Source organism: Myodes glareolus, chromosome 15 (assembly GCF_982192425.1).
Source record: "Myodes glareolus chromosome 15, mMyoGla1.1, whole genome shotgun sequence".
NCBI classification, from domain to species: Eukaryota; Metazoa; Chordata; class Mammalia; order Rodentia; family Cricetidae; genus Myodes; species Myodes glareolus.
Genome location: NC_142040.1, coordinates 32,011,665 through 32,038,255, shown reverse-complemented (window position 1 = coordinate 32,038,255; position 26,591 = coordinate 32,011,665). Strand labels below are relative to the sequence as shown.

Sequence of the window (26,591 nt, the reverse complement as noted above, 5' to 3'; positions counted from 1 at the left end):
TTGACAATGGCACTGGGTCTTGTTTCGTCTGCATGGACTGGCTTTTTGGGATCCTGGCCTGCTTGGATGCTCTCCTTCCTGGACCTGGAGGGAGGGGGAAGGAACTTGGATTTCCCACAGGGCAGGAAACCCTGACTGCTCTTGGGAATGGTGAGGGAGGAGGAGAGGGAGTGGGAGGAGCGGGAGGGTATTGGGAGGAGGGGAGGAAGTGGAAAGAGTGTTTTCGGATACTTGAATAAACAAGTCTAACGGGAAAAAAAAAAGATTATTTCTAGGGAGAGGACTGGTCAATTAAAATCTTTTATTTTATTATAGAGTTGATGGTGGATTGCATATATAAATGATGTTTCTGAATCATTAGTTGAAGAAAAAAACCCCTTATAAGTCAATTTATATTTTTTTTGCAAGTAACAGAAATCAGACTCACAAATATCACTCTCCCTCCACAGCCACTGTCACTGCTAACAATGCCACACACACAACTGGATGAGGCCACTTCTTTATGCATTTGCTATTTCTTCTTAAGTTTAAAATTAAAAAAATTTAAATTTACATGCACGTGTATGTGTCTGGGTGAGCATCTGCTAAGTGCTCCTGGGTACCACAGAGGTCCGATGAAGGCATCGGGACCGGCGGAACTGGAGTAACAGGGTTACAGGTGGTTATGAACCTCCCAGTGAGGTTGCTGGGAACTGAACTCAGGTCCTCTCTAAGAGCAGCAAGGGTGTGAGCGACCTTTCCGGCTGCACGTTATGTTTTTAAAAAGGATTTTAAGAATGACATTCATTTTTATTGACTTTTATTAATTCAGATAACCAAAGAACTGAATTTTCACAAAATTGGTGTAGACAAACAAGTCCTTGAAAATCTAAAAGTTCTGTGCTTTAGTCCTGACAACTGACAAAACTCTAAGCAAAACAATTTTTTATGGGCCAAGAGTGTAACTGCTTTGTGGAAAAGCTGGAGATGCGCAAGCTTCATAGAAGCAATGCTGGAAAGGGTGTGGGTGTAGCTTCTGTGGAACCTGAGCAGAGGCGAGGGGAGAATATGTATGGGACCTATGAAGCCCCAGGTCTGACTAGGGCATGCAAGTGTGGGTGCAGGGCAAGGGAAGAACTCTCCACCCTGCGAGACCAAGTGTTCTTACCTGATAAAGTTGTCTGCAGTCACATCTCTGCTTACCAATTTGAAGATATATAACTGCACCATAGCAAGGTACTTAGAAACTCTGATGCTGATCCAAGTTAGCAGATTGGTTTAATGCTTTTACAGCATAATAAGTTAACTTCTTGGATTTGGGAATACTAGATGTTAAAATACACTACACTGATGATCATGAAATTAAAATGAAAGAAATTATCTATTAGCATGTCATTGAAAACACTTATTTATATATAAATTTCATTATTATACAAAGGCTTTCATGATGCTGCCCTCAAGGCTTTTATTTTAAAAAGTACAGAATGAAATTGTTGATTTTATTTTTATTTTTTGCAGTGCTTCCATTTGTGACTGAAGGAGGAAATATCAACAATGGCTCTCCACGAAGTCATAAGTTCAGGGTGAAACTCACTTCAAAAGCACTTCAGAAAAAATAAATATATAAGCAAGCATTCATAAAAACTGCCATAACACTCACATTTGGTAAGCATCAAATACACTAGATATAATAAAAATCAGCTTTAATGACGATTTTGCTGTTTCCACACAAAAAGTTCTGTGTTTGAGGTATCACTGTAAGACATGCCAATATGGCACATGTGTGTATCAACCTAATAGTCCTGACCAGCACAGAGACTCCCTGCCAGACTTTCTAGTAAGCTAAGTGACTCTCTTTAAAAAGGGGATATTTTAATTGTTATAAAAAACATGGGAGGCATGTGCTAGGAACATGCAGTTCATAAAACATTGACACTTGTTACAAATACTTTCATTATTATCTTAATAGATCCCATTCATTTAAAAACATAAGATCAGTAAAGCAGTTTTATCTTCAATGATATTATTTAAAAAGTCGAGAGATTTAAAAACAACAGTGAAGGACTTCACTATCTTTATACATTACACAGTAGATAAAGCTATTAAACTTCTCAGTATCAAGAGCAAACCACTACCACCAACCTAGAACGTCACTGGAAGGATGCCATTTAGTAGCTGCTGTGTAGATTACTTGGTTTGACTGCGGTAAAGCCATGTGGCAGTTAACTTAGCAAGTGACAACACCAGCCTAACACACAGAGACACAAATACCCAAAAGGATGTGCTTTGCGTGTACAAGTATCTACACTTGAGCCACGGGTGCCAATTAACAAGATGGATTTAATACCAATGGGTAGAGAGAGAAGGGTCCCAATGTGAAAAATGTCTTTATGGAAGAGGCTGGGATATGCTGCAAAGCGTAATTATGTAGCAATTTCAAGGAAGGTACAATAATTAAAAATATTGAATTCTTCAATTTCCTGAGAGAGGCCAGAGATTCAGTTACTTTTTGGTGAATTCAGAACGGTCAGGGGAAGAATGTTTTTCCTTTTTTCTCTTCTTTTTTTCCTTTTTGTGATGTTTTCCTTTTTTTGATTTGTTCTTTTTTTCTTTTTTCTTTTCTTTTTTCTGATACTTCTGTTTCTTTTGTTTTGAAGAGTCCTCTTCGGTGGAGCTGGAATAAGACCTATGGGCAAAAACACAAGGACTGGCATTGCAGCGGGGCCTGCAGAATTAAGGAGGATCTGAGCTCCCTTCACTCTTGGAAGAGAAAGTTTAAACACAGCCTTCTATGCTCTTTAAATGCAGAATTCAAAGTTTTTGCTGCTTGGTCACAGAAGGTGACAAAGCTACATCTCTACTCTGCTTAGCTCTAATAATGCAATGGCTTTAGATGGGGCTGAGAAGGACATTCTTTCTGGCGCCGTGACAGGGATGCACATGGCCTGCCCTTCAGAATCCTAGAGGGAAACTGAAGCAGAGCGCTCCCCAACCTCATGCGCACAGCCCACTTGTATATGTAATAACTTGTTAGCATATTCTCTTAAGTCACAAAAGGATGCAATTATGGCTAAATATAAAAAGGATTCTAATTGTTCCTTAGGATGAACAGAAAAGAGCTGAAAATTAACAAAATAAAGCACTTTTGTGATTCCTGTGATTTTTCATGATAATGAACTTGATCCTTCTGCTTGCAGTGCTAGACATGAGCACTGATATTTCTGAGTAATTTTTATTACTTACAGAATGGGTGCTTTTAAATGAATACTGCATGTAGATGAATGAGGATGATTTATTGTTATACTTTATTAATATTTTAATACAAAATTGAGAGGAAACACCCATAGAATTCTCTTTCCTGATATGAGCTGCAGCAGAGGCTGGGAATGAGGAAAAGAAACAAACAAAAAAAATTCCATCTTTTCAGATCTTATATAAAGTATAACATTTTACCTATGTCCAAACTAAAAATATATTGACAACACAGAAATTGAATTAATTTAAAATCAACAAGTATCTCAAAAGGTAGTTCATACAGGTAACATTAAACAGACTAAGCAGGTTTTATTTATATATTTAGGAGTATATCTATACCTATATCTGTCTGTCTGTCTGTCTGTCTGTCTGTCTGTCTGTCTATCTATCTATCTATCTATCCATCCATCCATCTATCCATCCATCCATCCATCTATCTTGCCTATCTATCACCATATAACTATAACCAACATTTGAAAGCTATTTTTTTTAAAAAAGTCACAAATTTAAGAGAGAGTCGGAAGAAGTGTATGGGAGGGGTTGGAGGGAGGAAATGGAAGGGGGAAATTCTGTAATTGCATTTTAATTAAAAATTTTTAAAGTTAGAGTAGCAGTTTAGGAGCTAAAACCCGAACTAAGAAACTTCAGGACAGACACAGGGAGCAAAAGCGAATCCAGAGCCTGCAGTGTTCAGGGATTCCCATCCCAGCAGTGGCTTGAACGAGGCCCTGCCTCCAAGCTGCCCCTCAATTCCCTCCTATTCTCTTGCTGGCAGACTTATTTGCACACATACAGCTTCTTCTATGCCTGCACATTTTCTTTATCTTTTTATTCCTGGATTCTCATTTATAAGGCAAAACTAGGTTTGGGCACAGCACGCCATGAGACGGCTATCCGTACATGTATGAAGAAGTTTGGGTTTCAGGTCCTTAGAACTGTAAGGCTCAGCATAAACAGGTCTGAATATAATCTCTAACTACAAACCTAATATAATAAACAAAATATGTCAGAACATGAAAGACTACTCATGTTTCCTCCATGCAATGCAACCTGCTGCCTTAGCACAAATCCCAACACACTTGTCAGAAATCTGAGCCTGCTCCCAGCACTTCTTATGTTACAGATTAACCCCAACACCTGAAAGTGAGCTAACTCTGACCACTGACAAGGTTTCTGAAGTATTAAATATATATAGTTGAGTGCATTATAAAATTATAAAGTGGTAATACCTGATTAAAAAAAAAATCTGGGAGAATAAAGTCCAGACCAGACCTAACTATGAGCGAATGCTCAAAAACATGTCTACTTATCTCAGCTTGAATAAGACTGTACTTAGTAACCAGGGGGAGGATTTGTCTCTTAGCTGTGTTTGATTAATTTCTTTAATTAATTATTAAAAATCTTACCAGTAAAAAAAATTCATAAATGGCTATTGAGAGTTGTGGAAGGTCTGAAGGAAGTTTGGGCTTCTGAAAATCTATTAAATCCCATGAAGAAATTAATTTCTTAGTCATGGTAATGAAAGAAGAATGCAGACATTTAGAATCCAATTTCAAAATGAGCAAAAATATATATATGAGGAATTTAGATATGCATCAAATAAAAATTTCAGTTCTCACTCTAAATGTGAAGTCCAGGATACAGATGTATAAAGGAGGAGGGGTACCACCTCTCATCAGGACCTCCGTTTGTTCTAATGAGAACATGTCAGATGACTGTGTGATGCCATCTTTTCTGATTCCTAATTTCTAATGTCGAGGATTTTGCTACTTCACTACAGTAAATACAAACATATTATTCTCATTAAGAAAACTCTAACAGTAAATTAACTGGTCTATATGAAAAAAAATTTATAATCCTTCTGGACTATAAATTCTTTCTCAACACCTAAATAACCTATTAAAATGTACCTTTTCCTCTTTTTCTTCAATTTAATTTTCTCCTTGCTTTTTTCCTTTTTCTTCTCCTCTTCTTCATTTATTCCTGTAAGGGAGAAGGTGGAGGAAACCATCAGTCACCACAAGTCTACGTACAAATATGCTGTGTGTGTGTGGCGGGGGAGGTGGGTGAGTGTGTACCTGCGTGTGCATGTGTGTGTATGTGTATTTTATTTTACAGTTAGGAAGATGAAGTCAACATAAACAGGAGTAAAAAGTAAAAGCAAGAAAGGACCTGAAAAATGACTTCTCTTTCATAGATGGTAATTACAATATAATGGTGATATCTTCAACTAAGAAACTCAGAAACATTAGCTCACAGATTATGTCTTAAACTTAAGAATGAAATCATACTGAGCATTTGGCTGATCACAATGATACGAAATCAGAAATTACTATCAAGTGGAAGATTATGTAGAGGAAGATTACAAATATGTATAAGCAAACACCACACCCTGACCCAACTTCCGTGTCAAAGGAAAGTGAGAGAAAAAGCACAGCACACAGTGGGTGCAGCGAAGCAGGAGAGGACACAGCACATAGTGGTGTGGACAGTGGAGCAGAAGGTGAGGACACAGCACACAGTGGGTGCAGTGGAGCAGAAGGAGAGGACGCTGCTACGCAGTCAAACACTGAATAAGAACAAAAGAAAAGGTATACAGAAATAGAGACAGATAAAAGCCCTGAGGCCAAAGATAGATGGGGTAATTTAAGAAAATATGGCAAAAAACGAGCCAAACTAAGGCTGTACATTCGTAGCTAAAAATAGGCCTCTGTGTGTGATTTACTTGGGAGCTGGGTGGTGCGCCCCCCAAAAGCTCAAAAAAAGAGTAAGAGCAAAAACATCCAACAACAGCTGAGGTGGGAGCTGAACTCAGGCCCCGTGGAACCACAGCAAGCTCTTGTAACCGCTGAGCCCTCTCTCCAACCGCTCTCAGGTACACTGTGGCAAGAGTTCGCCCCAAAGCAGAAAGGAACCTCCTGAGGCTTACAGTGGCAGTCTCAGCATGCTCCTTTGCCCATGCCTACGGTTCTCTGGGTACTCAAAATTGCTATGAAGCTTCTGAGCATCTAAAATCTCTGCTATTTGTCAATGGGACCTGACAATCCGATGTTTGTCTTATACCAGTGTAACAGGCAACAAACGAGGAAAAAGCAAAATAATAGCTATGGAATCAGAAGCTGACTTGCCTCCTCCTGATCGCTAATCTCATGCCAGTGACTTCCACCCAAGCCTCTGTTCTGACCTGTGCGGTAGCTCTTACATGTGATAAGAAAGACGCCTCTGAGATGAGCACAATTATACAAGTGTGACATGACGCAGAAGGAGACACAGGCGAAAAACCACTCTTACTTTTCTCCTGCAGAGCCTGCAATTTGTTCAGTTCTTCATTTTCTTCATCGCTGTCCTCACTACTTGTGCTACTGACGTCCAACACAATGTCCCTTTTGGGGTCAACCCGGAGAAAATTGCGGCACTCAAAAGTCAGATGACCAGCTAAATAACAAAACAAAACGAAACAAAAACCAAGAAGGCTAAATGTAGTTGCATTTCATTTGTATTTTAATAAATAAAGCTTGTCTGAAGATCAAAAAAAGTAAAACAGCCATACTGGCCAGCCCTACAGACCAGGCAGCAATGGTAATCCCAGTAGCCACAATGACACACACCTTTAGTCCCAGCAGACACGCTAGCTTGCCATAGAAATCAGGTGGGAGTAGTGCACGCCCTTAATCCCAGCACTAGAGAGGATTATAAAGTTGGAGGAGACAGCTCTCAGTCTCAGTCTCATTCTGAGGTTTCCTGGAGGCAGGATCACCATTTTCGAACTGAGGTTGAGGTAAGAGCCAGTGGCTGGTTTTGGTTTTCTGACCTTCAGGCTGAATCCCAATTTCTGTCTCTGAGCTTTTATTAATTGTGTTTCAGATAAAACTACACACACATCTGTGCTCGTCGTTTTGGTGCGTCACCGGGGCAGTGGAGTACAAGGTCAATAACAGCACAAGAGCCTTAACTTTTATTCTGTTGCTGGAGGTCAGACCCTATACGCTTTTTGTTGGAATACAGTATTCCAACAGAACTTTCCCCTTCATCGTTGGAACTTCTAATTCAAGAAACACTGTGGGGGCACTTGTCATGCATTTCAGAACACTGAATCACTGTTTTCCCTTTCTAAATGCACAGGCTATTTTACATTATTTAGATTAAGGTAACTAAAAACATTCTCTCATACATGAAACCGTATATTTTATTCGCTCCCTGTAGCCTCTCCTCCTCTGCTGCCTACCAACTTATGTGGTTACAGCTTTCATCTAATTCAAGTGGTCATAATGCATAAGCATCACACAAAACTAAAAATACTTCTTGAAAGGATTTAAAACATTAAATATTTAAATTCTGATCTCACTTTTCCTAAAATTCCTCCAGTAAGGAAACTTCCGTCATGGCCCCCTGTGATGGTTCTAACCTGACCCTGACAGGATCGGGGTCAGCTGGAGACAAGCCTCAGGCTGTCTCTGAGGGTTTAGAGAAGGTCAGAGGAGGTGGGAACATTCGCCCTATGTGAGGGCAACAGCATCCTAAAGGCTTGGCCCTGGACTGAAGGAAACAGACAGAATGGGCTGACAAGTTTGTGTAGTGGCTGAAATCACTGGCCTTTGACCCTGAGGACTTAAGTTCCATCCCTAGGATCCATGTGGTGGAAGGGAGGAGAGAACTCCACAAGTTTTCCTGTGATGTCTACATGTTGCCATGGCACAAGAGTAAATACACACGTGCGCGCATGCGCGCGCGCGCACACACACACACACACACACACACACACACACACACACACAGACATGGCAGGGAGGAGAGAGGGAGAGGGAGGGAGGGTTTCAATGGCTCCATTATCTTTCCCAAGCGCTGTCTCAGTCCTACCTCATCCCATCCTACCTTCTAACATAATTACGGTGCTGGGATTGGAGGTGTGGGTCACCGCACCTAGAGATTGAACTCACAACTCAGCGAACGCTAGGCGAACACTCTACTAACTGAGCTGTATCACCAGCCCTGTAACACCATTTTTAACAGTAATTCTGGAGCACTGGAAAAGTGCCTGCCTCAGTGTAAGCTGCACAACTCCAGGTATGGTGGCCGAGTCTGCATGGCTCTTTTCCTTTAATCGCTATTTCGTAGGCATTCACGCATATCGTGGGCATTCTTGCTACTCCCTGCTTCCCTTAGGGTAGGGATCCTGGCTTTATGTGAGCGGCTCCACTCTAGCCGTCCTGCCACCACCAGGGCTCTAAGGCGTCACAGCACACAGTTCTGAAGACCACTCTGTAATAAGGAGGCTGCTTGTTTGTTTCCAGCTGCCCAGACCAGAAATAATCACTCAGAAACTATATCATTTAAATCACTGCTTGGCCCATCACTAAAGCATACTACTAGCTAGCTCTTACATCTAATATTAACTCATTTCCATTATTTTATATTTTACCATGAGGTTCATGGCCTACCAGCAAGGTTCCACTTGGCAGTTCGTGTCTTTCCCATCTGGCAGCTACATGGTATCTCCTGACTCTACCTTCTCCCAGCATTCAGTTTAGTCCTCCCCTCACCCCCAGCTCTGTTCTGGCCTGCTATAGACCCAAGCAGTTTCTTTATTCATTAACTAATAAAAACAACATATTCAGGCCATCTCACACCTCCACTCAGGTAGTGTGTGACTCACTGTGTGTTCAGCACACACTCCTGCTTTTGCTCTGAGACCCTTTTCACTCCTGCATTGGGAGGGTCACCTTTCCTTCTTGGCTTGGGTTCCTGATTTAGCTCTGCTGTTATCACATTAATTCCCTCCAGGGCTATGCACTTGGCACAGAAAAGGGGGCTTTCCACAGTTCTCACAGTAGCCCAGCTTGCCACTGTGACCAGAATTCCTTGTGACGCAATCTTTCTTTACTCAAGTTAGCTTTCTACCCAAATGCCTGGCACTGGAATGATCACGTAAGAGCAATGCTTAGGGTCCCACACCTAGTCTAGCTTCCCTTTAGGGAAGGTGGCACGACGAATTACTTGTGAAACTACAATGAAGTCTGGCTTTTGCCTGTTGCTGTTGTTGTTTTTAGGACAACACTGTCTTTCTAACCATTTGTCTCTGTGGGTTTCTTTTCTAAATATATGCTAAAAAGATGAAGGGTAAAGAATTATTAGATTGTGAGGGGCTGGGGGCTGGCTCAGTGACCAAAGCAGAAGTCACCTAAGTGTGAGGACCGGAGTTTGGGTCCCTTGAGCCCCTATATAAAAGGTCAAGTGGGCATGGTGGCCGCCTGTTGTCCCAGTACCTGGGAGGCAGAGACAGGGGGGTCCATGGGGCAAGCTGGCTAAGGCGAGTAGTCAAATCAGCAGGCTCTGGGTTTACTGAGAGATTGGGTTCAGGATGATATAACCCAATTACCACGAGCTGGGGGCCCAGATGGAATAAAAGGGGAAAGGACACCAGCCATGCAGGACTTCTCTCTGCTTCCTGACAGCAGTGGGGGATACACACCCCACCTGCCATCATGTTCTAGGAGACAACAGAGCGACACACGAAGGCTGGAGCTAGGGAGGAGCAACGTCTGAATGTTATTCAGACATTCTGTCACAGTGACCAGAAAGGAAAACGCAGTGACTAGCGGAAGTCTGTCAAGAGTGCCCGTCACTCAGGGGAAGAACAACAGCCAGCTGTGCCAAGTATCTTCCTGCACATTAAATAATAGCCCAGGCTCTCACAGGAATGAAAACCAGGGACCCATCAATGATCACTTTAGCATTATTCGTAATGCTAAAAGATAAAAACAACCAACAGGTGAATGGATAAAGAAAGTGTAGTATATCTATGCAATGCAACACCATAAGAAATACTGTCAATGTGTGCACACGGTACAACATGGGGTAACTCTGAAACATTTTGCTAAGTCAGACACAAAGGACAAACTCTGTGGCTCCTCCACTAAAGACTGTGCAGAGAAGCAGAAACTACCAAGAGCTAAGGAAAGGAAGGGATGCAGTTTCTACTTCACGACTAGAGTTTCTATTCAAGGTAATCAAAATGATTTGGAGTAGGAAGTGGAGATGGCTGTCCAGAACTACGAAGGTAATTAATGTTCAGAACGATTTACTGAAAACTGGTTAAAATTTTACATACGATGCATTTTTGCCACTATGGGAAGTATGAAAACAGAACAAGCACAGCACAGCACGGAATCTGATAACCAGCGCACAAATTCCACCTTCCCATCTTGTACCGTAAGAGCTTCCGTTTCCTAATACACAGCAATCCCCGTCCACAACTATGGCCAGTCAATGACCCAAAGTCACCCCTTACACAAGTTCTCCCAATAGTCACAGCAACCTCTATAAGGTTAGGTACTGTAGCTATCTCATTTTGCAGACAGAAAACTAAACCACAAATGGTGAAGCCACATGCCCACGGCGGCGTATCTAGTCAGTGCTGAGGTGTTCACCTGAATCATCTGTTGCCAGAACCACCAGAAGGCAATGCTCACTACAATGCAGACCAGGAAACCTTCTTCATGGAGTTATTTAATCATGGTCTGTGATATTTATTTTATTTGTATGGTTTTTTTGTAAATAACAAAGTTTATAAATTAATTTCTTACTTTTCATGGAAATATTTGTTGAATCACTTACATTTGTTAGAAAATAGCCCTTCAATGAAGTGGCAGATCCTAAATAGTCTAGTGTAGTTAGCACAGAAGTCAAACAACTTTGGAGACAGCAAGTAATGCCAAGAAAAACCATTGGTAAGGCCTGCAGAGCTGCTGGATTTGCCTCAAGGAATGCTGTTTACAGAATCAAATCACGGTACTGTATGTAATTACATAGGCTTGGGTGTACTTTCTAACTCTATTATATTAATCACATGGAAGACATTGTTGAAATCAAATTTTCTTTTTGCACCTGAGCAGAAATTCTGGAACCAATCAAACCCTTATACAAAGGGATAAATTCAGCAAACATTCAAAGATTGTTTTTAATGCCTTTACTCTTCATCTGGTATCAAGAAACAAAGGAATACATAGATGTATATATAGCATATACAAGCATACATACATACACATGTTTAAATCTTTTAAAGATTTACTTATATTACTTTATGTGTGTTTTTAATTTTTATTTATTTCTTGCCTGTATGTATGTATGTATGTATGTATGTATGTATGTATATATATATATATATATATATATATATATATATATATATATATATATATATATATATATATATATATATATACAATGTGCATGCCTGCTGCTGGTGGAGGCCAGAAAAGGATGCTAGCTCCCTGGGACTGGAGTTTCACATGGTTATGAGTTATCACATGGCTGCTGGGAATCAAACCCGGGTCCTCTAGAAGAGCAACAAGTGCTCTAAACTGTCTAGTCATCTCTCTAGCACCACCTATATTTTTATATTCATAGTCTTTTCTTTTATGTTTCAAATTGTCTTAGTTCTATTTTCTTCAAACTTCTAAATCTCCCGTCAACCCCTCACATTTCATGACTCCTTTGCTAGTTACCAAGGGAACTACAAACCCTGGTAGGGGCCCGGGACCACCCACAGAGCTGCTGAAGTCAGGATACTGAACCATCCTGCTCCCCCACAGCCCCCCAAACAATCGCCCCAGCACACACAAGTAGACAGAATATTGCTTTTCACTTACGGTAGCCACATTTTTTGCAGCCTGCTCGGACATTGTCCTTGTTGCAACCTGAAATACAATCAGAGAAGATTTGGAGAAATATATGTAAGTAAAAATAAAGACTTCGTCATATGATAAAATCCTAAGAAAACCTTATGTTCTAAAATTTCTTGAAAAAGAACTCTAATCTTAGCAACATTACTCAATTATTTTGATTAACAGCTAACTTACTGAAAGTGAATTTATCTAAATAATTTGACCAATATTTCAAGAACATATATTTTTCAGTAAGAAAACAGCATTATAGTTGAGAGCTTAAACATTTTAGGAATCTTACAACATTGGGGAAGAAATTCTAGGACACCATGGCTTATTGTTGAAATGTAATTAATTTACCATATATCTATAAATACTTACTATATATGTACATATACATGTAATATATATACATATAAACATTAAAGAGTAACATGTTTTTGTGTCTTCCAGTAGAAAAAAATAATTCTACCTTTTCTCAAAGAAATTGATGATATTCCATAAAATTCACTGTAATTGTTTGGTATCATAAAATAACTTAAATTCAGCACTTGAACTTTGATAAGCGAAAACAAAGTAGTCACAGTTCAATTCTGATAAAAGTTCACAAACATTCACAGCATTTCTGTGTAGTCAATACATACAGATAGTGCTGAAGAAAGGAAAAATCACTTTTAAAATTGTGATAAAATACACACCAAAGTGAGGATTTTCATCACTTCAAATGTGCATTTTAGCAGCATGGCAAATAGTTCCAATGATGTGCGGCTCTCAACTACTGTCCTCCAAATGATTTTTAGCACCAAGAAGAATAACTACTCACAGTAAACACCTTCGTCTCCCCAGTCTCAGCTACTCCAGCCGACTTCCTAACCATTTGTCTTTCTGGAGAAGCCAGGTAATAGTTGTTTTTTTGTTTGTTTGTTTTTTGAGACAAGGTTTCCCTGTGTAGCAGCCCTCGTCTTGGAACTCACTCTGTAGACCAGACTAGTCTCGAACTCACAGAGATCAGCCTGCCTCTGTCTCCTGAGTGCTAGGATTAAAGGCGTGTGCCACCACAGCCAGGCTAATAGCTGACCCTTTAAAAAGTCTGACATGGTGTTTTTAAGAATCATCCATATTATAACATGCACCAAAACTGCATTATTTTTTATGGCCAAATATTCCACTGAACATCAAAATGAACTTTAACCTTTCAGTAGCTTCTGTAAGGCAATGAGAGGCCAAGTGCAACATTATTCCATTTCTCTGGTGCACGGTGCCCACTTTCTAAATCCTTCAAGTGGAGTTATCATTCCCATGTGAGACTTTTGTAAATTGCAGAGAGTAGAAAGAAAACCTTAGTAGTTGTAAATGAAAATAATTTTTAAACCACTTCTTTAACATGATAAAGTTGAAACAATAGTTATTTCCCTACTCCTAATTTGGAGAAAAATATTATACTAAACGAGCTGCTCCTATAAACACAGCCCTACAACGTGTACTTAAATAACAAGTGTTGCTCTATTGCTCACAAACATCCTTAGAGAACATCCAAGTAGATGCACCTTGTATCCAGGTGACGGGACCAGGTGGATGCTGCATCCCGCTGACATCTGAGCCTCCCATGAACATATAGCACAGCTGTTAATATCTCCCTGCTAGCCTCTGAGTGACAGATCCATCATGTTTGGAGCTAGGACCTTTCTGACACTACTCATTACACCCTTCTCCTACCCCTTCCTAAGAACTCATTAGTTACAGTTCTTCTGAAGCCAACTTTCACCTCAAACTCTAGAAGCTGTTACTACTTTTTACAGTATTTACATGCTTAAATCAGAGAAGGAGTCACGCTGAAGTTTCTAAGCACTGTGTACTGATCCCTTCCCTTTAGACGCTGTCTCTACTTTGTCCTGTAAGAACCCACACGCCACAGTTAGCAGGATCAGCTGTGGAATATGACTGGATTAATATAATTTAAGGTTTCTCCATTATAAAAATAATTGCATGTTGACAAAAAAAATCAGAGAATATGGGTCAGTGTTGTTTCCATAGAAACCACAAATGTTGAATAATATGGAACAAACTGCTTTATGCACCAGTATTACTGCTGCCACAGACGAACAGCAACAGGCAGGTGTGAAACTATCTCACCTCTGCCTGTGCTAGAACTAAACTCATTTAGAGCAATAGACACTGATGTGAACTCATTCTTCAAGTGTTTCATATTTCTAGAATGAACAGAACATGAAATTTTTCTCAGGCTATCTTCTGTAACCAAGACAAAACTTTTTATGACGAAGAAATAACCAGATCTACTTCCTTACTAGCCTTTGTCTAAATTAAGATCTGTTTCATTTGTAATCATTTGCAAGACTGCCTGGCTAATGAGAGGCTTCTGCAAACCTTTGAGACCAAGGCAAAGGACATTGCAGACCTGGGAAAAGTGATGTAATCATAGTTCATCCTGTTGTCAAGATCTGGCTTCTAGCTAAGTATCTGCAATCTCAACATCAAGAGGTTGAGGCAGTAGGATGCTGAGTGATGGAGGGGGGTTAACTGTCTGTGTTACTTTCATTGGTTAATAAAGAAACTGCCTTGGCCTTTTTGATAGGCCAGCCCTTAGGTGGGAGGAGTAGACAGAATTGTGGGAGAAAGAAAGCAGAGGCAGGCAGTCACCATGACTCTCCTCTCCGAGACAGCCGCAGGTTAGAGTCCTCCCGGTAAGCCACCACCTCGTGGTGCTATACAGATTATTAGAAATGGGTTAATCAAGATGTGAGAGTTAGTCAATAAGAGGCTGAAACTAATGGGCCAAGCAGTGTTTAAAAGAATACAGTTTCCGTGTAACTATTTCAGGGGTAAAGCTAGCTGGGAGGCGGGTGGCGGGAAGCGGCCCACCACTCCTTTTACAGCTGAGTTCAAGTCTAGTTGGGCTACATAGTGAGCTTAAGGCCAGTTTGGCCTATTTGGGGAAGAAAGTTCATTTCCAAAGCATGACAGTGGCAGAGTGCTCCATTTGGTGGACTTCGCCTTTTCTGGTTTCTGAACATTGTTAGCAAGGATTTTCTTAGAGTCAATAAACTCCTTTCTTTTTCAACTTAATCTTTCGTTTTCTGTCGTTCAGACAGGAACTCTGGCTGTTGTGTGCTGAGGCCTTTCCCGGAGCAGCGAGCCACTCTCCCATTTACTTGTAGCTCCTTGATGTTCTTGGTTCCCTCACCACTAAGTTGGCTTAGGCAGTGATGCCTCCTGCCCCCTTCAAGTTCTCTTTGGTAATCAGGACCTACAATCTAAAGGTCACCATAGAAGCACATAATAAGGCCAGGTAGTGTGGATGCTGGGGGGTGGGGCCTTGAGGGCTGCATTCCAGTGGTGAAAGCCTCCAAGAGCAAACTCAGAATACACTTGAAGGGTTGCGAAACACTTGTAACTCGCAGGAGGGAGAAACTCACCACTGTGGAAAATCAGCAAATCCTGAGGAAAAGACCGATGGCCACTGCGAAAACAAAGGGGAAGAAGGCAAACAGTGGACCAGAAGAGTATGGAAAAGAAACAGGGACGGCTCCAAAACATGTAGAAAATGCTCATTAATAATGGTACCAGGATTCCATTTTCTCTTACGAAAGGAGCTCAGGTAGAGACTCGAAGAGAGCTTTGAGTGGGGCACACTCTAGAAGGGTCAGTGGGGGAGCACACTCTGGAAGGATCAGTGGAGTGTAAATGAGCATCACGTGAAGTCTACCACAAGGCCTTACTCCAACAATCTCACACCTGAGAACTCAGTTTACTTGCACAAATGCAAACCAACTATGTATAAATCTAAGTTATGGTATGAAGAAATGAGGCCAGTGCTTCATAAAATTTAACAATCCCTAGCACATACAGGAAGAGAAAAGAAAGTTACAGCAGAACTGTCTGTGATGTTGCATTATATAACAAGGACTGAACTTTACTTTGGTTATTTATTTCTTTTCTTCTAAAGCAGTGGTTCTCAACCTGGGTCGAGAACCCTTTGGGGGTCAAACGAACCTTTCAAGGGGTCGCCTAAGGACACTGGAAAACATATTTATATAATGGTTCATAACAGTAGCAAATTACAATTATGAAGCAGCAACGAAGGCAATTTTGTAGTTGGGGTCAGCACAACACAAGAAGCTGCATTAAAGGGCCACAGAGTTAAAGGGTTGAGAACCACTGTCTACCATACACACACAAATTCTTTGCTTGCACTTTTTTTTTTATCTGCTGGCCTTTTAACAGATGTAAATTAAATTTTAGTAAAGCAGCTGACACAGAAGGAAAATTTACAAACAGCAACAGCGGGAAGCAAAGGTGAGAAAAGAAAATCAGAGAAGAAGGAAGCTGAGGCGAAGGATAGCAAGCTGCTGGGGTTACACAGTGGAAACAATGTTTCAAAAACTGAAACAGAATGGCTAAAGAAAGGGAAGAAAAACAAGTGAAGAGAGTCTCTTGCCAGCTCTCTCAAAATACGGCAAAAACATCAGATTTGACATAAATACAGTTATTTAGAAGGTATATTGTCTGATTCCCAAGCCAAAAATAATTTTGAGATGCTCTATGGACCCTGTTGGCCTATAATTTACTATGTATGCTCGTCTGCCTTCAAATTTATAGTGCTGCTCCTGCCTCTAGCTCCCCAGTGCTGCGATTCTAGGCAGGCACACCACCCTAGGCTCAAAGTTAATATTCAGCCACTTAGAACTGTCAGGGCCTCACAAGATGGCAGTCTGGGTTCAGAACAGGCTGGAGAGTCAACATTCCTCAGAAACTTTGTTTCTGCTTGCCAGGAAAAGTAGTTACTTTCTTATCCACTCCTACAGCCATCCCCCATCCCCCCACCCCCCCTTCCCCAATCCCCCCCCACCCAATCTCCAGAAAAGAGCATCTCGTTTTCTATTAACTCTAACAAGTCTCCAATAATTCAAGGACCCACGTTGGTCATCGGCTTCACTTGCCCTCCTCCCGCCTGCAACATAACCCCTATATCAGGCAGCAACCATTTTTGCTATCTTCTCTGTTGCCATATCCCTGGTACCGACCAGTCTGCTTCTCTCCCCACCTTTTCTTCTCTTCCTCCGCTCCTCTCTCTGTCCCTGAGAGGGAGCCATGGCAAGCACCCACAGAGACTCCGGCTATTCTCCCTCTCACATTTACAGTAAAAACCTTCCCCCAATCATGGAGCAGGCATTTAGGTGGCTTCTTCACTGAGCTCTTCACAAACGGTAACAGCAATCAGTAGAACCTACTTTCCTAGTTTATCTCTGTCTTGTACTTTGAAAACATAATCATTTAATGTCAAAAGCAAGCAGCTAAAGTGTCTAAGCTTTCTCGGTATCACTTAGCAACTGCATCACCTCTACCCTGGGACACCATCTTTTCACTTTTAATTTAATTAGATTCGGTAACAGTGGATTGGATTTCTTTTGTTTTGTAATCATTTTCCATTTGGTCATCTTATTCATTTAAGTTAACATACTGTGGGGTTTTTTCAATAGAGTATTAATTTATTGTGTGGGTATGTGCTTTTTAACCACAGATAGTAGGGTATTTAATATAGGAATGATAATGTCTGTATAAAATATAATTCTGTCATGCGAAAGTTGAATATAAAAATAAAACAAGTGTTAAAACTTTCTACTGGTTTATATTAATAGTTGTAGATATACTCTACTTTGGGATCTTACATGGAACAAGGAGACTAAAATAGAAAAAAATAACAGAAATTAGAAATCTTTCAAGAATTTAAACAGTGGGGAGGGTTGGGGGTGGATGTAAGGGGAGATGGGTAGAGAGAAGGGAGAAGGGGAGGATTTGGGATAGTTTGGGGGAATGGGATGGGTGGGATGGAGGAAGAATAGATATGGGAGCAGGGAAGTAAATATCTCAACTAAGGGAGCCATTTTAGGGTTTGCAAGAGACTTGATTCTAGAAGGGTTCCCAGGTCCAAGGAGAGATCCCCAGATTGTTCCCTGGGCAGCAGAGGAGAGGATGCAAGAACTGGCCTTGTCCCATAGCCATACTGATGAATAATTTGCATATCACCATAGAACCTTCATCTAGTGATGGATGGAGATAGAGACAGAGTCCCACACTGGAGCACTGGACTTAGCTAACTAGATCCAAATGAGGAGCAGAAGGAGGGAGAACGTGAGCAAGGAAGTCAGGATCACGAGGGGTGCGTCCACCCACTGATACAAGGGGACTGATCTAATGGGAGCTCACCAAGGCCAGCTGGACTGGGAGTGATGGAGCATGTGATCAAAATGGTCACTCTGAACGTGGCTGGCAATGAAGGCTGACTGAGAAGGCAAGGACAATGGCATTGGGATTTAATTCTACTGCATGGACTAACTTTGTGGGAGCCTGGTTTGTTAGGATGCTCACCTTTAAAGACCTGTATGGATGGGGGAGGACCTTGGACTTCCCACGGGGCAGGGAACCCTGACTGCTCTTAAGACTAGAGAGGCAGGGGAAGGTGGGAAGGGGGAGGTGGGGAGGGGGAGAGAGAAGGGAGGCGGGGAAGAGGTGAAAATTTTTAATAAATAATAATAATAATGAAAAAAATAAAATCACAAACCATTAAAAATGAAAAAAAATAAAATAGTTACAAAAAAAGAATTTAAACAGTAAGCTAAATAAAATTCTTGATGGAAATTCTTTGAACGAGCACGTCCTATTGTTTATGTCTCTTTAATCATTTGATCCCTGAGGGAGGGGTGAAAACCCAGTTAGAACCTCTTCAACTAATGATATAAAATAGCTAACTTAAGGCATAAAATTCTTCCTTTTATTTGCTTCACAAAATAATGGATGAAGGAAAGTTAAGTTGGGTATGTTGACACTGGCCTGTAATCAGAGACCGCAGAGGGGTTTGCCTTTAGCTTGAGATCAGTCTGCTGTGTCGTGAGTTTCAAGCAGATCTGAGATATACTCAGCAAGAAGTTACAGGGAGAGTTTAGAGAAATCACCAAAGTCTCCTTCAAAAATATATTGCAACTGTCTCCAACTAAGATGAGAACAAAAAGCCTGTGGTCTTTCCCAACCCAAAGATCCCTAACTTCCCTCTTCACTCTGCCCAAATTGGTGAGATCTTAACTGGGGAGCCCAGGTACCCATAAGCCTTGGGTATATAACCAAAAGTTATTGTCATGGGACAATAAGATTAATCTGTTGTCTAATGAAATGATCAAGACTGCCAGCACTGGATTGTGCTTGTTGTAAATGTGCCATAAATCCTGTATATGGGTGTATAACTCTGAACTGATATTAGACAAGTCATCAAAACAAATAAAGTCCCTCACTACAAGAAGCTACACCATACTAGGTTACCTAGGGCAGTGTACATTAGCATCCTGGCACACCCGGCCCTGCCCCTTGGGGACCTTGCAGTGTGCTCCTGTATGCAAGCAAGCATATCCTGTCCCTTTACAGGCAAAACTCTGTTAATTTCTACCTCTTCTTCCCTTTTCTCTCTGTATCTTTCTCTTCTCTTCCTCTGTTCCTGTCCCCAGTGGATGGTTTCTCCCCTCCCGTCCTCCCTTTTCTTTTAACAAAATTTCCCACATAAGCCCTGTTCTCCTGTGTGTCTCTCACCCGCAGTGTCTGCCTGGCCTGTCTGTTTCTCACCCAACATGGGCTTTCACCCGCCAAGGTCTCTCACATCATATCTGTGTACCCACAGCTGGAATGCATGACAGACTGCTGGGCAACGTGAAAAACAATGTATAAGTTTGCTAATAAGCACTGAAAAAGTGACAGGCAAGACTGTCAGCTGAAAGCCCGAGGCTGGAATAAATACATAACTAAGGGGTAACAGTAACACAGACACATGGCACAGAAAGAAAAACACGCAAGAGGTTAGAAAAGAGCTGAGTCAGGTTTTCTGCATCATAGATGAATACATAAGAAAGATAGAAGGCAGCAGAAAAGCATTGGTCATGCTCAGAGTTATACACTTCATTCTTGTTGAGAAGGGAGGTTTAATAATTTATAAGATGAAGAAATTATCTCCTTCGCTATGGAGACAATAAAACAGTCTATGGAAGGTTAAGTGACTTAAAGAAAATTACAAAGTTCACAGGTAACTGTCTGCCTCCCAGGAATGATAGACTCAGACATAATTTGATGAACATTATTTCAGCAGCCATGTTAGAGAGGGAAGAAGTTCCCTAAGAGTGTGGCTGAGGAATGAGGGAAATAGGCCGGAGTGTGATTTCACGTTTCTATGATTTCGTAGATGCTTCAGCAATGTGCTGAAGGGAGGTGAGATGGAAATGTTAATGTGGCGCTGTCATCCTCTGTCCTGGAGACAGACTTCCCTGGAGACACAAAAGGATCAGCTTTTGTGCCATCCCTATCAGTAACACACACCGCCACTTGTGTCTGGCCAACACTTGATGGAGAACAGGAGCTCACCAACACAACTTCAACGACAGCTAATCTCATCAACTGTGAACGAGCAAAGACACGCTCCCAAGAAAGTAAACTTCGCTGAATCCTATGTTCAACGCTGTTTGTGAAATAACTAAGCGTCTCAGATTTTCCTAAGGTCTTCAGTCTCTCATTGTTACCTACATAATGGTTTAAGCTAGCATACAATGCGGAGCAACAGCAGCGGGATCACGTGACCACTGAAACAGACAAGGCCGGTGGTTTCTGAAAAGCAGCCTCATTACTCTATAGTTACACCTTATAATAACCAGGAACAGAATCACCCCAAGCTGAATCCATCGCACCTAACATAAAGGAGCGTGACACAATACTTGTCCTCCTTGATGATCGCCTCAATGGAGCTCTATTTTCCTCCCATGCAGCGTCTGGATCGATCATCCAAGAAATTATCTTAACACCTTCTGTGTCTGTATTTTCTAAAGCGGGTTGCATTGTGCGTCCCCGCCACCTGTCATGCCTATTATCTTGATTTTTGGTGGCTCTAAGCAGTTTATGTAAGTCGTTCCATCTAGCTTAATGACACAATTTATTATTATGCTTTGAAGCATTATTTTGAACTGAAAAGTTAACATATTTTTAACACTGGTCCCAAGTTAAAGAGCATCTCAAACAAAGCGAGAAGAAAAGTCGCTTTTGTCCTTTTTCTTAAGTAGCACAGTTTCATCCCGAAAGTTTTACAGCGTGTCTCCTGGTGTGCTCAGACCACAAGGGCACTGTGAACGCCTGGTCAAATAATAAACAGTGACAGCGGGCCAGCTCCGGGTGCAGGTGTGTGATGCAGCGGTCACCAGAACCTCTCAAAATGCCTCAGCAAGCTACTGTTCAGACTTGTCTCTCTCTGATGTCCCCTTATATGCCATTATTCCCCAGTCAGAGCTCCTCTTCACACATTACACACCCTGGCCATACAGTCTCATTCGGGCTTTACCCCCTAATTCCTATGAGGTGGTGTTCTCAACTCTAACTTCTTGCCTAAGATCTACTTATTCCTATGCTATTAGCTGTTTCCATTTTGGGTCCGACTAACCTCAGCGCAAGCTTCAAACTGAACTCAACACCACTCTCCTCCCCCAAACTCTGCTCTTGGGAGATGTCTTCCCAGTTATGAGGCCTCTCCAATCATCTCACATCAGGAGCCAGGTGAATGTCTTTTCCCTCCTACAGCAAAGCAGTCCTCAATTCCTGGTGAATTCTACCACGGAAGACACACCTCCAATTTAGCTGCTTTTCTAAGGAGACCACAGCCTCAACAGGTGTCATGGCATACATAATTTACCAGAAACACCCCAAACCACCCACTGTGCCTCTAAATGAACTAACTCTCCTCTAGGTCACTGCATCTTAAAATGTAACTTAAAAAAACAACAACAACAACAACCCTAAAGCAGTTTCCTATAGTCTATCAACATCCAAACACTTTGTCCTTCAGGACATTTCCTTATTGTGCCAGGACAGGTTAGGAAATGCACTCCCACACGGTGGGGAAGAGCTAGGATAACCTGCATTAGCTGCCATTGGCTAAGAGCCAAGTTACTCGATTTCTATGTCCCCCAGCCTGTGAAGTGGGAATATGAACAGCTATCGCGGAGCAGTTGTTATTCAAGGAAGAGCAAAAAAATTACAATGTTTGACATAGTATCGGATGCATGGGTTACATAGTAAATGTTCCCCACCCTCTCACATTTTAGGTCTCATCTGGAACCTAAACCTTTTATACTCTGCATCCTGCTAGGTGTCCACACTATTTTGCTTGCCACAGCAGTAGTTCCACTTTCTGTAAATTCCTCCCTGCTGAGTTCATGAGAGCAAGGGTGGCTCTCATGCTCCCGACCACACCATGAAGAGTGGACAGTCTCTTCTCACCGCTCCAGAGGGGCTCTTTTGCAAACTGCGGAAGTTAGGTAAGCAGCCACCCACCCCACCTCCACCCCCACCCCCAGTTCTCTCTGAAAAAAGATTTGGAAAAGGCTGCCAAATAACAAAGGCAGAGATCAAACAGCCGCAGGAAGCGCAGTTTTAAGCAAAGTCGGGGCTTTACAAACATTTTCAGGGTTTTTCCTACAGTACTGTGCACTGTGAATCTCCAAAATTCGAGGCGGGAATATCTCTTAAAAACATCTGCCAACAGGAGTCTGCCGAGTCAGACACATCTTGACAAAGGCGGCTTGGGAAGTTTTTGCAGCTCCTGAACTCTCCAGTAAGCTGGAGTAGCAGACAAAAACAAACCCCGGAGCATGCCGTTTGTAGGTTAGAAACCTCTGAAGACAAATTGCAACCTAGAAAGAACAAGATATAATTCAACAAGGCTCCTTCTTTTACAGATAGGGAAACTGAGGCCCTGAAGGACACAACAAACCGGCCTACAGCCACACTGTAACTACACACAGGCAGAGCCAAACAAACTCCAGGTGCGCTTCTGGACTTGGTGTCTTTAGTATAATGCGTATGGCTCCCTGGGTTCGACGGATGTTCACATTTCGAATTTTATTTTGAAGCCCCGTGAAAGTTCCTGCTAGTCTTCTGGGTAACTTGTCCTCTTAAGGCCTAGAGTTTATTGCTCCCAAGTCTTCTCTTCCTCCTACAGTACACTTTCCTTGTGAGCCTGGGCAGTTCGGGCTTGCCTAGGAGCGACCGAGTCGATCTCTCCCTCTTTCCTCGCTCCCTTTGGACTTGTAGTGTCAACTTTTTTTTTTTCACGTAAACCAACCAACTCTGTACATTTTCAGGCCTTCGTCTGAATCCCCGAGGACTCCCCGCCGCCCCGCTCCCTGGACTCCACTGCTCGCCCCATTCCTCTGTTAGGGGACCCTGCGGTTGATCTTCACCTGGGACTGCCATGAGGCAGGTGAGCGGAGTCCTGAGCTTTCGAGATCGCGTTAGGGTCAGGTCCGTTGCGAGGATAACGCACTATCGGAGAGATCTCTCCCACCCGGTCCCCACAACTATAGCACACGGCAGGGGAAGGCCAGACGCGTTCCCAGGGTTCGCGGAACTAAGGCGCCGCGGTAGCAATTTCCAGGGGAGTCCCACTGCGGAGCACACGTGGTCGGAACCATTTTGACCGACTTCGGGAGGTGAGTGCTAGCTGAGAACACCTGGTGTGGACGCAGTAATGGCATTTAAGGGTTTGCCCTTTAACTATTATTACAGGTAACGTGACAAATTAAAGTTGCAGAGGTTTTATAACCTTTTCTAGTTACCCGAAGGACACGAAGTTTCCCCCTCCGGAGTTAGCGGTGTTCGAGTCCGGGAGCAACATGGCGGCGCCCATGCGGGGCTTGTTTGGGGACTAACTTAGTGTTTAGTACGGCTGTCTGGCCCGACTCTGGCCGAGTGAAGTTTCCCCCAAGTACCCACGTTAAAGAATTGTCTACTAGCAGGCGGACACCGCCATCTGCCCGCAACCACACTAAGGAGCAGAGTCCTGAGCACTGACCAAGATGAGTAACATCTACATCCAGGAGCCGCCCACGAATGGGAAGGTGAGAACTTCTCCACCATACCTGGACACCCCAATTGAGAGCTTCCTGATTTACAGAGGGGAGGGAGGGGCGGGTGTCGGGTATCATAGAGTTGGGAAGACCAAAAGGACGGTCGTCCACACTGATTCTGGACAGTGTTGCGTCTATATTTATTTACGTTGACACGTCTCAGCATACTTTTGAAAGCATCCTTGAGCAGCTTCTCTATTCGCAAGTCTTCTGGCCCTTTAACTTACTTGACCCAGCTCTGGGCGCCTTCTGGTGTCTGTTGTTTATAAAAGACTTAGACTAAGATTGTTAAATTTTGTTGTTGTTTAACTTGGGGGATCATGCCTTTCTCTACAATCATTTATTGAATGCCTGCTAGGCACCACACGTTCTAGTAGGTGCTGGTGATACAAAAGTTGGTACGCAGTTATCTAGTTGTCACCCTGACAGAACAAGTAGCTTAGTTTGGGATTTGGCTAGCTAAGGAAAATCTGCCTCACAAGATCTCATTATGTACTAGTCAACAAACACTAGCTGCTAATTTCCTAACTTGTCTCAGCTTCCTGAGACATGCATCACTACACCTGGCTTTGGTAGGTGAGGTTCTTGAGGAGATCATATTGCCATGGCAGTTTGATGGAGTGAAAAACTGGAAAGGATGGGAAAAACATCTTAGAGGAGCTATCTTTGAGATAATTGTCAGTTAGAAGCATCAGGACAATGAGGACTATTACCACATTGGGATGGGAAAGGATTCCCTGATAATTTTATGATCAAGCTTTATTTCTTGTTAGTGTCCGTCTCATTTAATAAGTACTGATAGAGAGCAAATAGACTGACCATTCTACTATGCAGGCCCTTCACATTGCTGAACATTTGCTGCACACATATGCTATTTTACCTGTTCAAATGTCACCCTTAACAAAGGGGCCTGTCAAACAGGAAATCTCAGTGATGCCCTGGGTCTCAGTACATTCTGGCCCTCAGGGTATAGTTTTTAATAGTATCTCCCTTTTGTTTTAGAATACAAACAATATAGGAGCAGTATATGAGCATCTAGAAAAATGCTTGGTGCATAGGAGATGGAATTCAAATACCGTGAAAGAAAGGATGGCTCGGCAGATGAGCTGATGCTGTTTTCTTTAGCTTCTGAGAGGCGCTGCACACAGGTGAGGGTGGGGTTAAACTGTTGTGGGTCTCGGCCACATTTAGTTGTTCCACTCTCATACTCATACTTTTTTAAAAAAAGAAATATAACAGGTTATCATATAAGTAAGTCCTTGTCTGTCCTGGAACTGGTTGTTTACTTTAGGGAAAGATTTGACATGATCTTAGAGAAAAAGCACTTCTAAACAAGAGATCATTCTTTTAACAAATATTTTTAAAATTGTATATGTATCAGCAAGTGTGCGATGTGTGTGTGTGTTCAGACTTTCACACATGCAGATGCCACATCACACTTGGGAAGGTTCAGGTATAGCCTGGCTGTTGGTCCTCATATTCCACCTAGTTTGAGGCTGCATCCCTTTTCTTTGTTGTTTGATGCTGTGTATGCCAGCCTGTGAGTATGGGAGGTTCTCTTGCCTCTGTTCTTCAGCTCACTATAAGAGCATTGGGATTAAAGACACAGAGTAGCTGGCTTTTATGTGAGGTCTGGGCATTTGAACTCAGGTCCTTGGGCTTGTATGCAATTTACTTATTGAACTCTTTCCCCAACCCAACATTTTTTTACCCCTGGAAAACACATGCAAGGTTTTTCGTTAGGTTTTAAAGGTGGACTGGAAGAAAATCCATCATGATCCCTTTTGTTGTTGAGTCAGTTGAGTGAACTGTGTGTTGACTGATGTTTCTGTCCTACCAGGTCCCACAGCTGTTTAGTCCCAAATAAATGCACAGAGGTCTACATTAATCATAAACTTGTTGGCCTAGTAGCTCAGGCTTCTTATTAATTAATTCTTACATCTTACATTAATCCATTATTCTTGTCAGTGTTAGCCATGTGGCTTGGTACCTTTTTTGGCAAGGCAGTCACATCTTGCATCCTCTGTGTCTGGGTGACAACTGCAGACTGAGTCTTTCCTCTTCCCAGAATTCTCATTGCCATGCCTCTACTTCCTTCCTGGTCGCTGTCGCCCCACCTATACTTCCTGCCTGGCTACTGACCAATCAGCATTTTATTAAAAATAATGCAAGTGACAGAATAAAAGACCATTGTCCCACAACAACTGTGTATTGATAAAATAATTATATGAATAAAAATATAGCTACAAATTATGATGAATATGAGTTTTCTTCTGAATAGAAACAGGCCTAAGGAGAACATAAGCCATAGTCTACAGCTTTTCTAAAGCCTCTATTCTCTAATGGCACTTTAGGCACTGAAGGAACGTAGTTGGATTCAGAATCAATAGCAATCAGGGTATCACATAAGAAGAAGTTGATGTGTGACACCAACTAATCTCTGAATACCATCATGGCTGAAGGAGGAAAAAGCCATTATTAATTTAGTAGCTTATCAGTGAAAGGTTCTAAGATGTGCAATGTGTTTCAACCACACTTTTCCCCTCTAGGTATAAGTTTTCAGCAGAATATAGTCATGGCTAGTGTTTTTTGATTACTTGTGTGCAGCTGTTCTTAGCAATATCTATATCATAGCTCATTTCATCCTCACAACAAATCTATGGGGCTAGTATGTCTGTTTTGATAGAAGGAAACTGGTCAATATCATGTCCCAAAAGTCCAAGCTAGTAGGTGGAAGACTCAACTTTGA

At 42.0% G+C, this 26,591-nt stretch overlaps 2 protein-coding genes across 4 annotated transcripts in view; one reads left to right on the top strand and one right to left on the bottom strand.

Annotated features, from left to right (window-relative positions):
- Window positions 1-287: 287 nt before the first annotated feature.
- Srek1ip1 (SREK1 interacting protein 1) lies at window positions 288-23,316 on the bottom strand. Of its 3 annotated transcripts, none has more exons than XM_048442958.2 (5): window positions 23,177-23,316; window positions 11,883-11,930; window positions 6,526-6,669; window positions 5,145-5,217; window positions 288-2,665 (listed from the first exon to the last, which is right to left on the bottom strand). In XM_048442958.2, exons 1-5 carry the CDS (start codon window positions 23,187-23,189, stop codon window positions 2,482-2,484), a joined length of 462 nt encoding a protein of 153 aa, XP_048298915.1. In that variant the 5' UTR covers window positions 23,190-23,316; the 3' UTR covers window positions 288-2,481. The 3 variants fall into 3 exon arrangements, with proteins under 3 accessions (XP_048298915.1, XP_087753003.1, XP_085532882.2); XM_087896877.1 differs by lacking the exon at window positions 23,177-23,316 and adding an exon at window positions 15,332-15,553; XM_085676756.2 differs by lacking the exons at window positions 288-2,665; window positions 23,177-23,316 and adding exons at window positions 3,268-3,359; window positions 15,332-15,633.
- The window catches only part of Cwc27 (CWC27 spliceosome associated cyclophilin), a 183,516-nt gene continuing 180,240 nt past the window's right edge, over window positions 23,316-26,591 (top strand). The window contains exons 1-2 of the mRNA XM_048442956.3: window positions 23,316-23,425; window positions 23,548-23,833. Coding sequence (XP_048298913.3) covers window positions 23,792-23,833 — 42 coding nt within the window. The 5' untranslated portion in view covers window positions 23,316-23,425; window positions 23,548-23,791. The remainder of the gene's footprint in view (window positions 23,426-23,547; window positions 23,834-26,591) is intronic.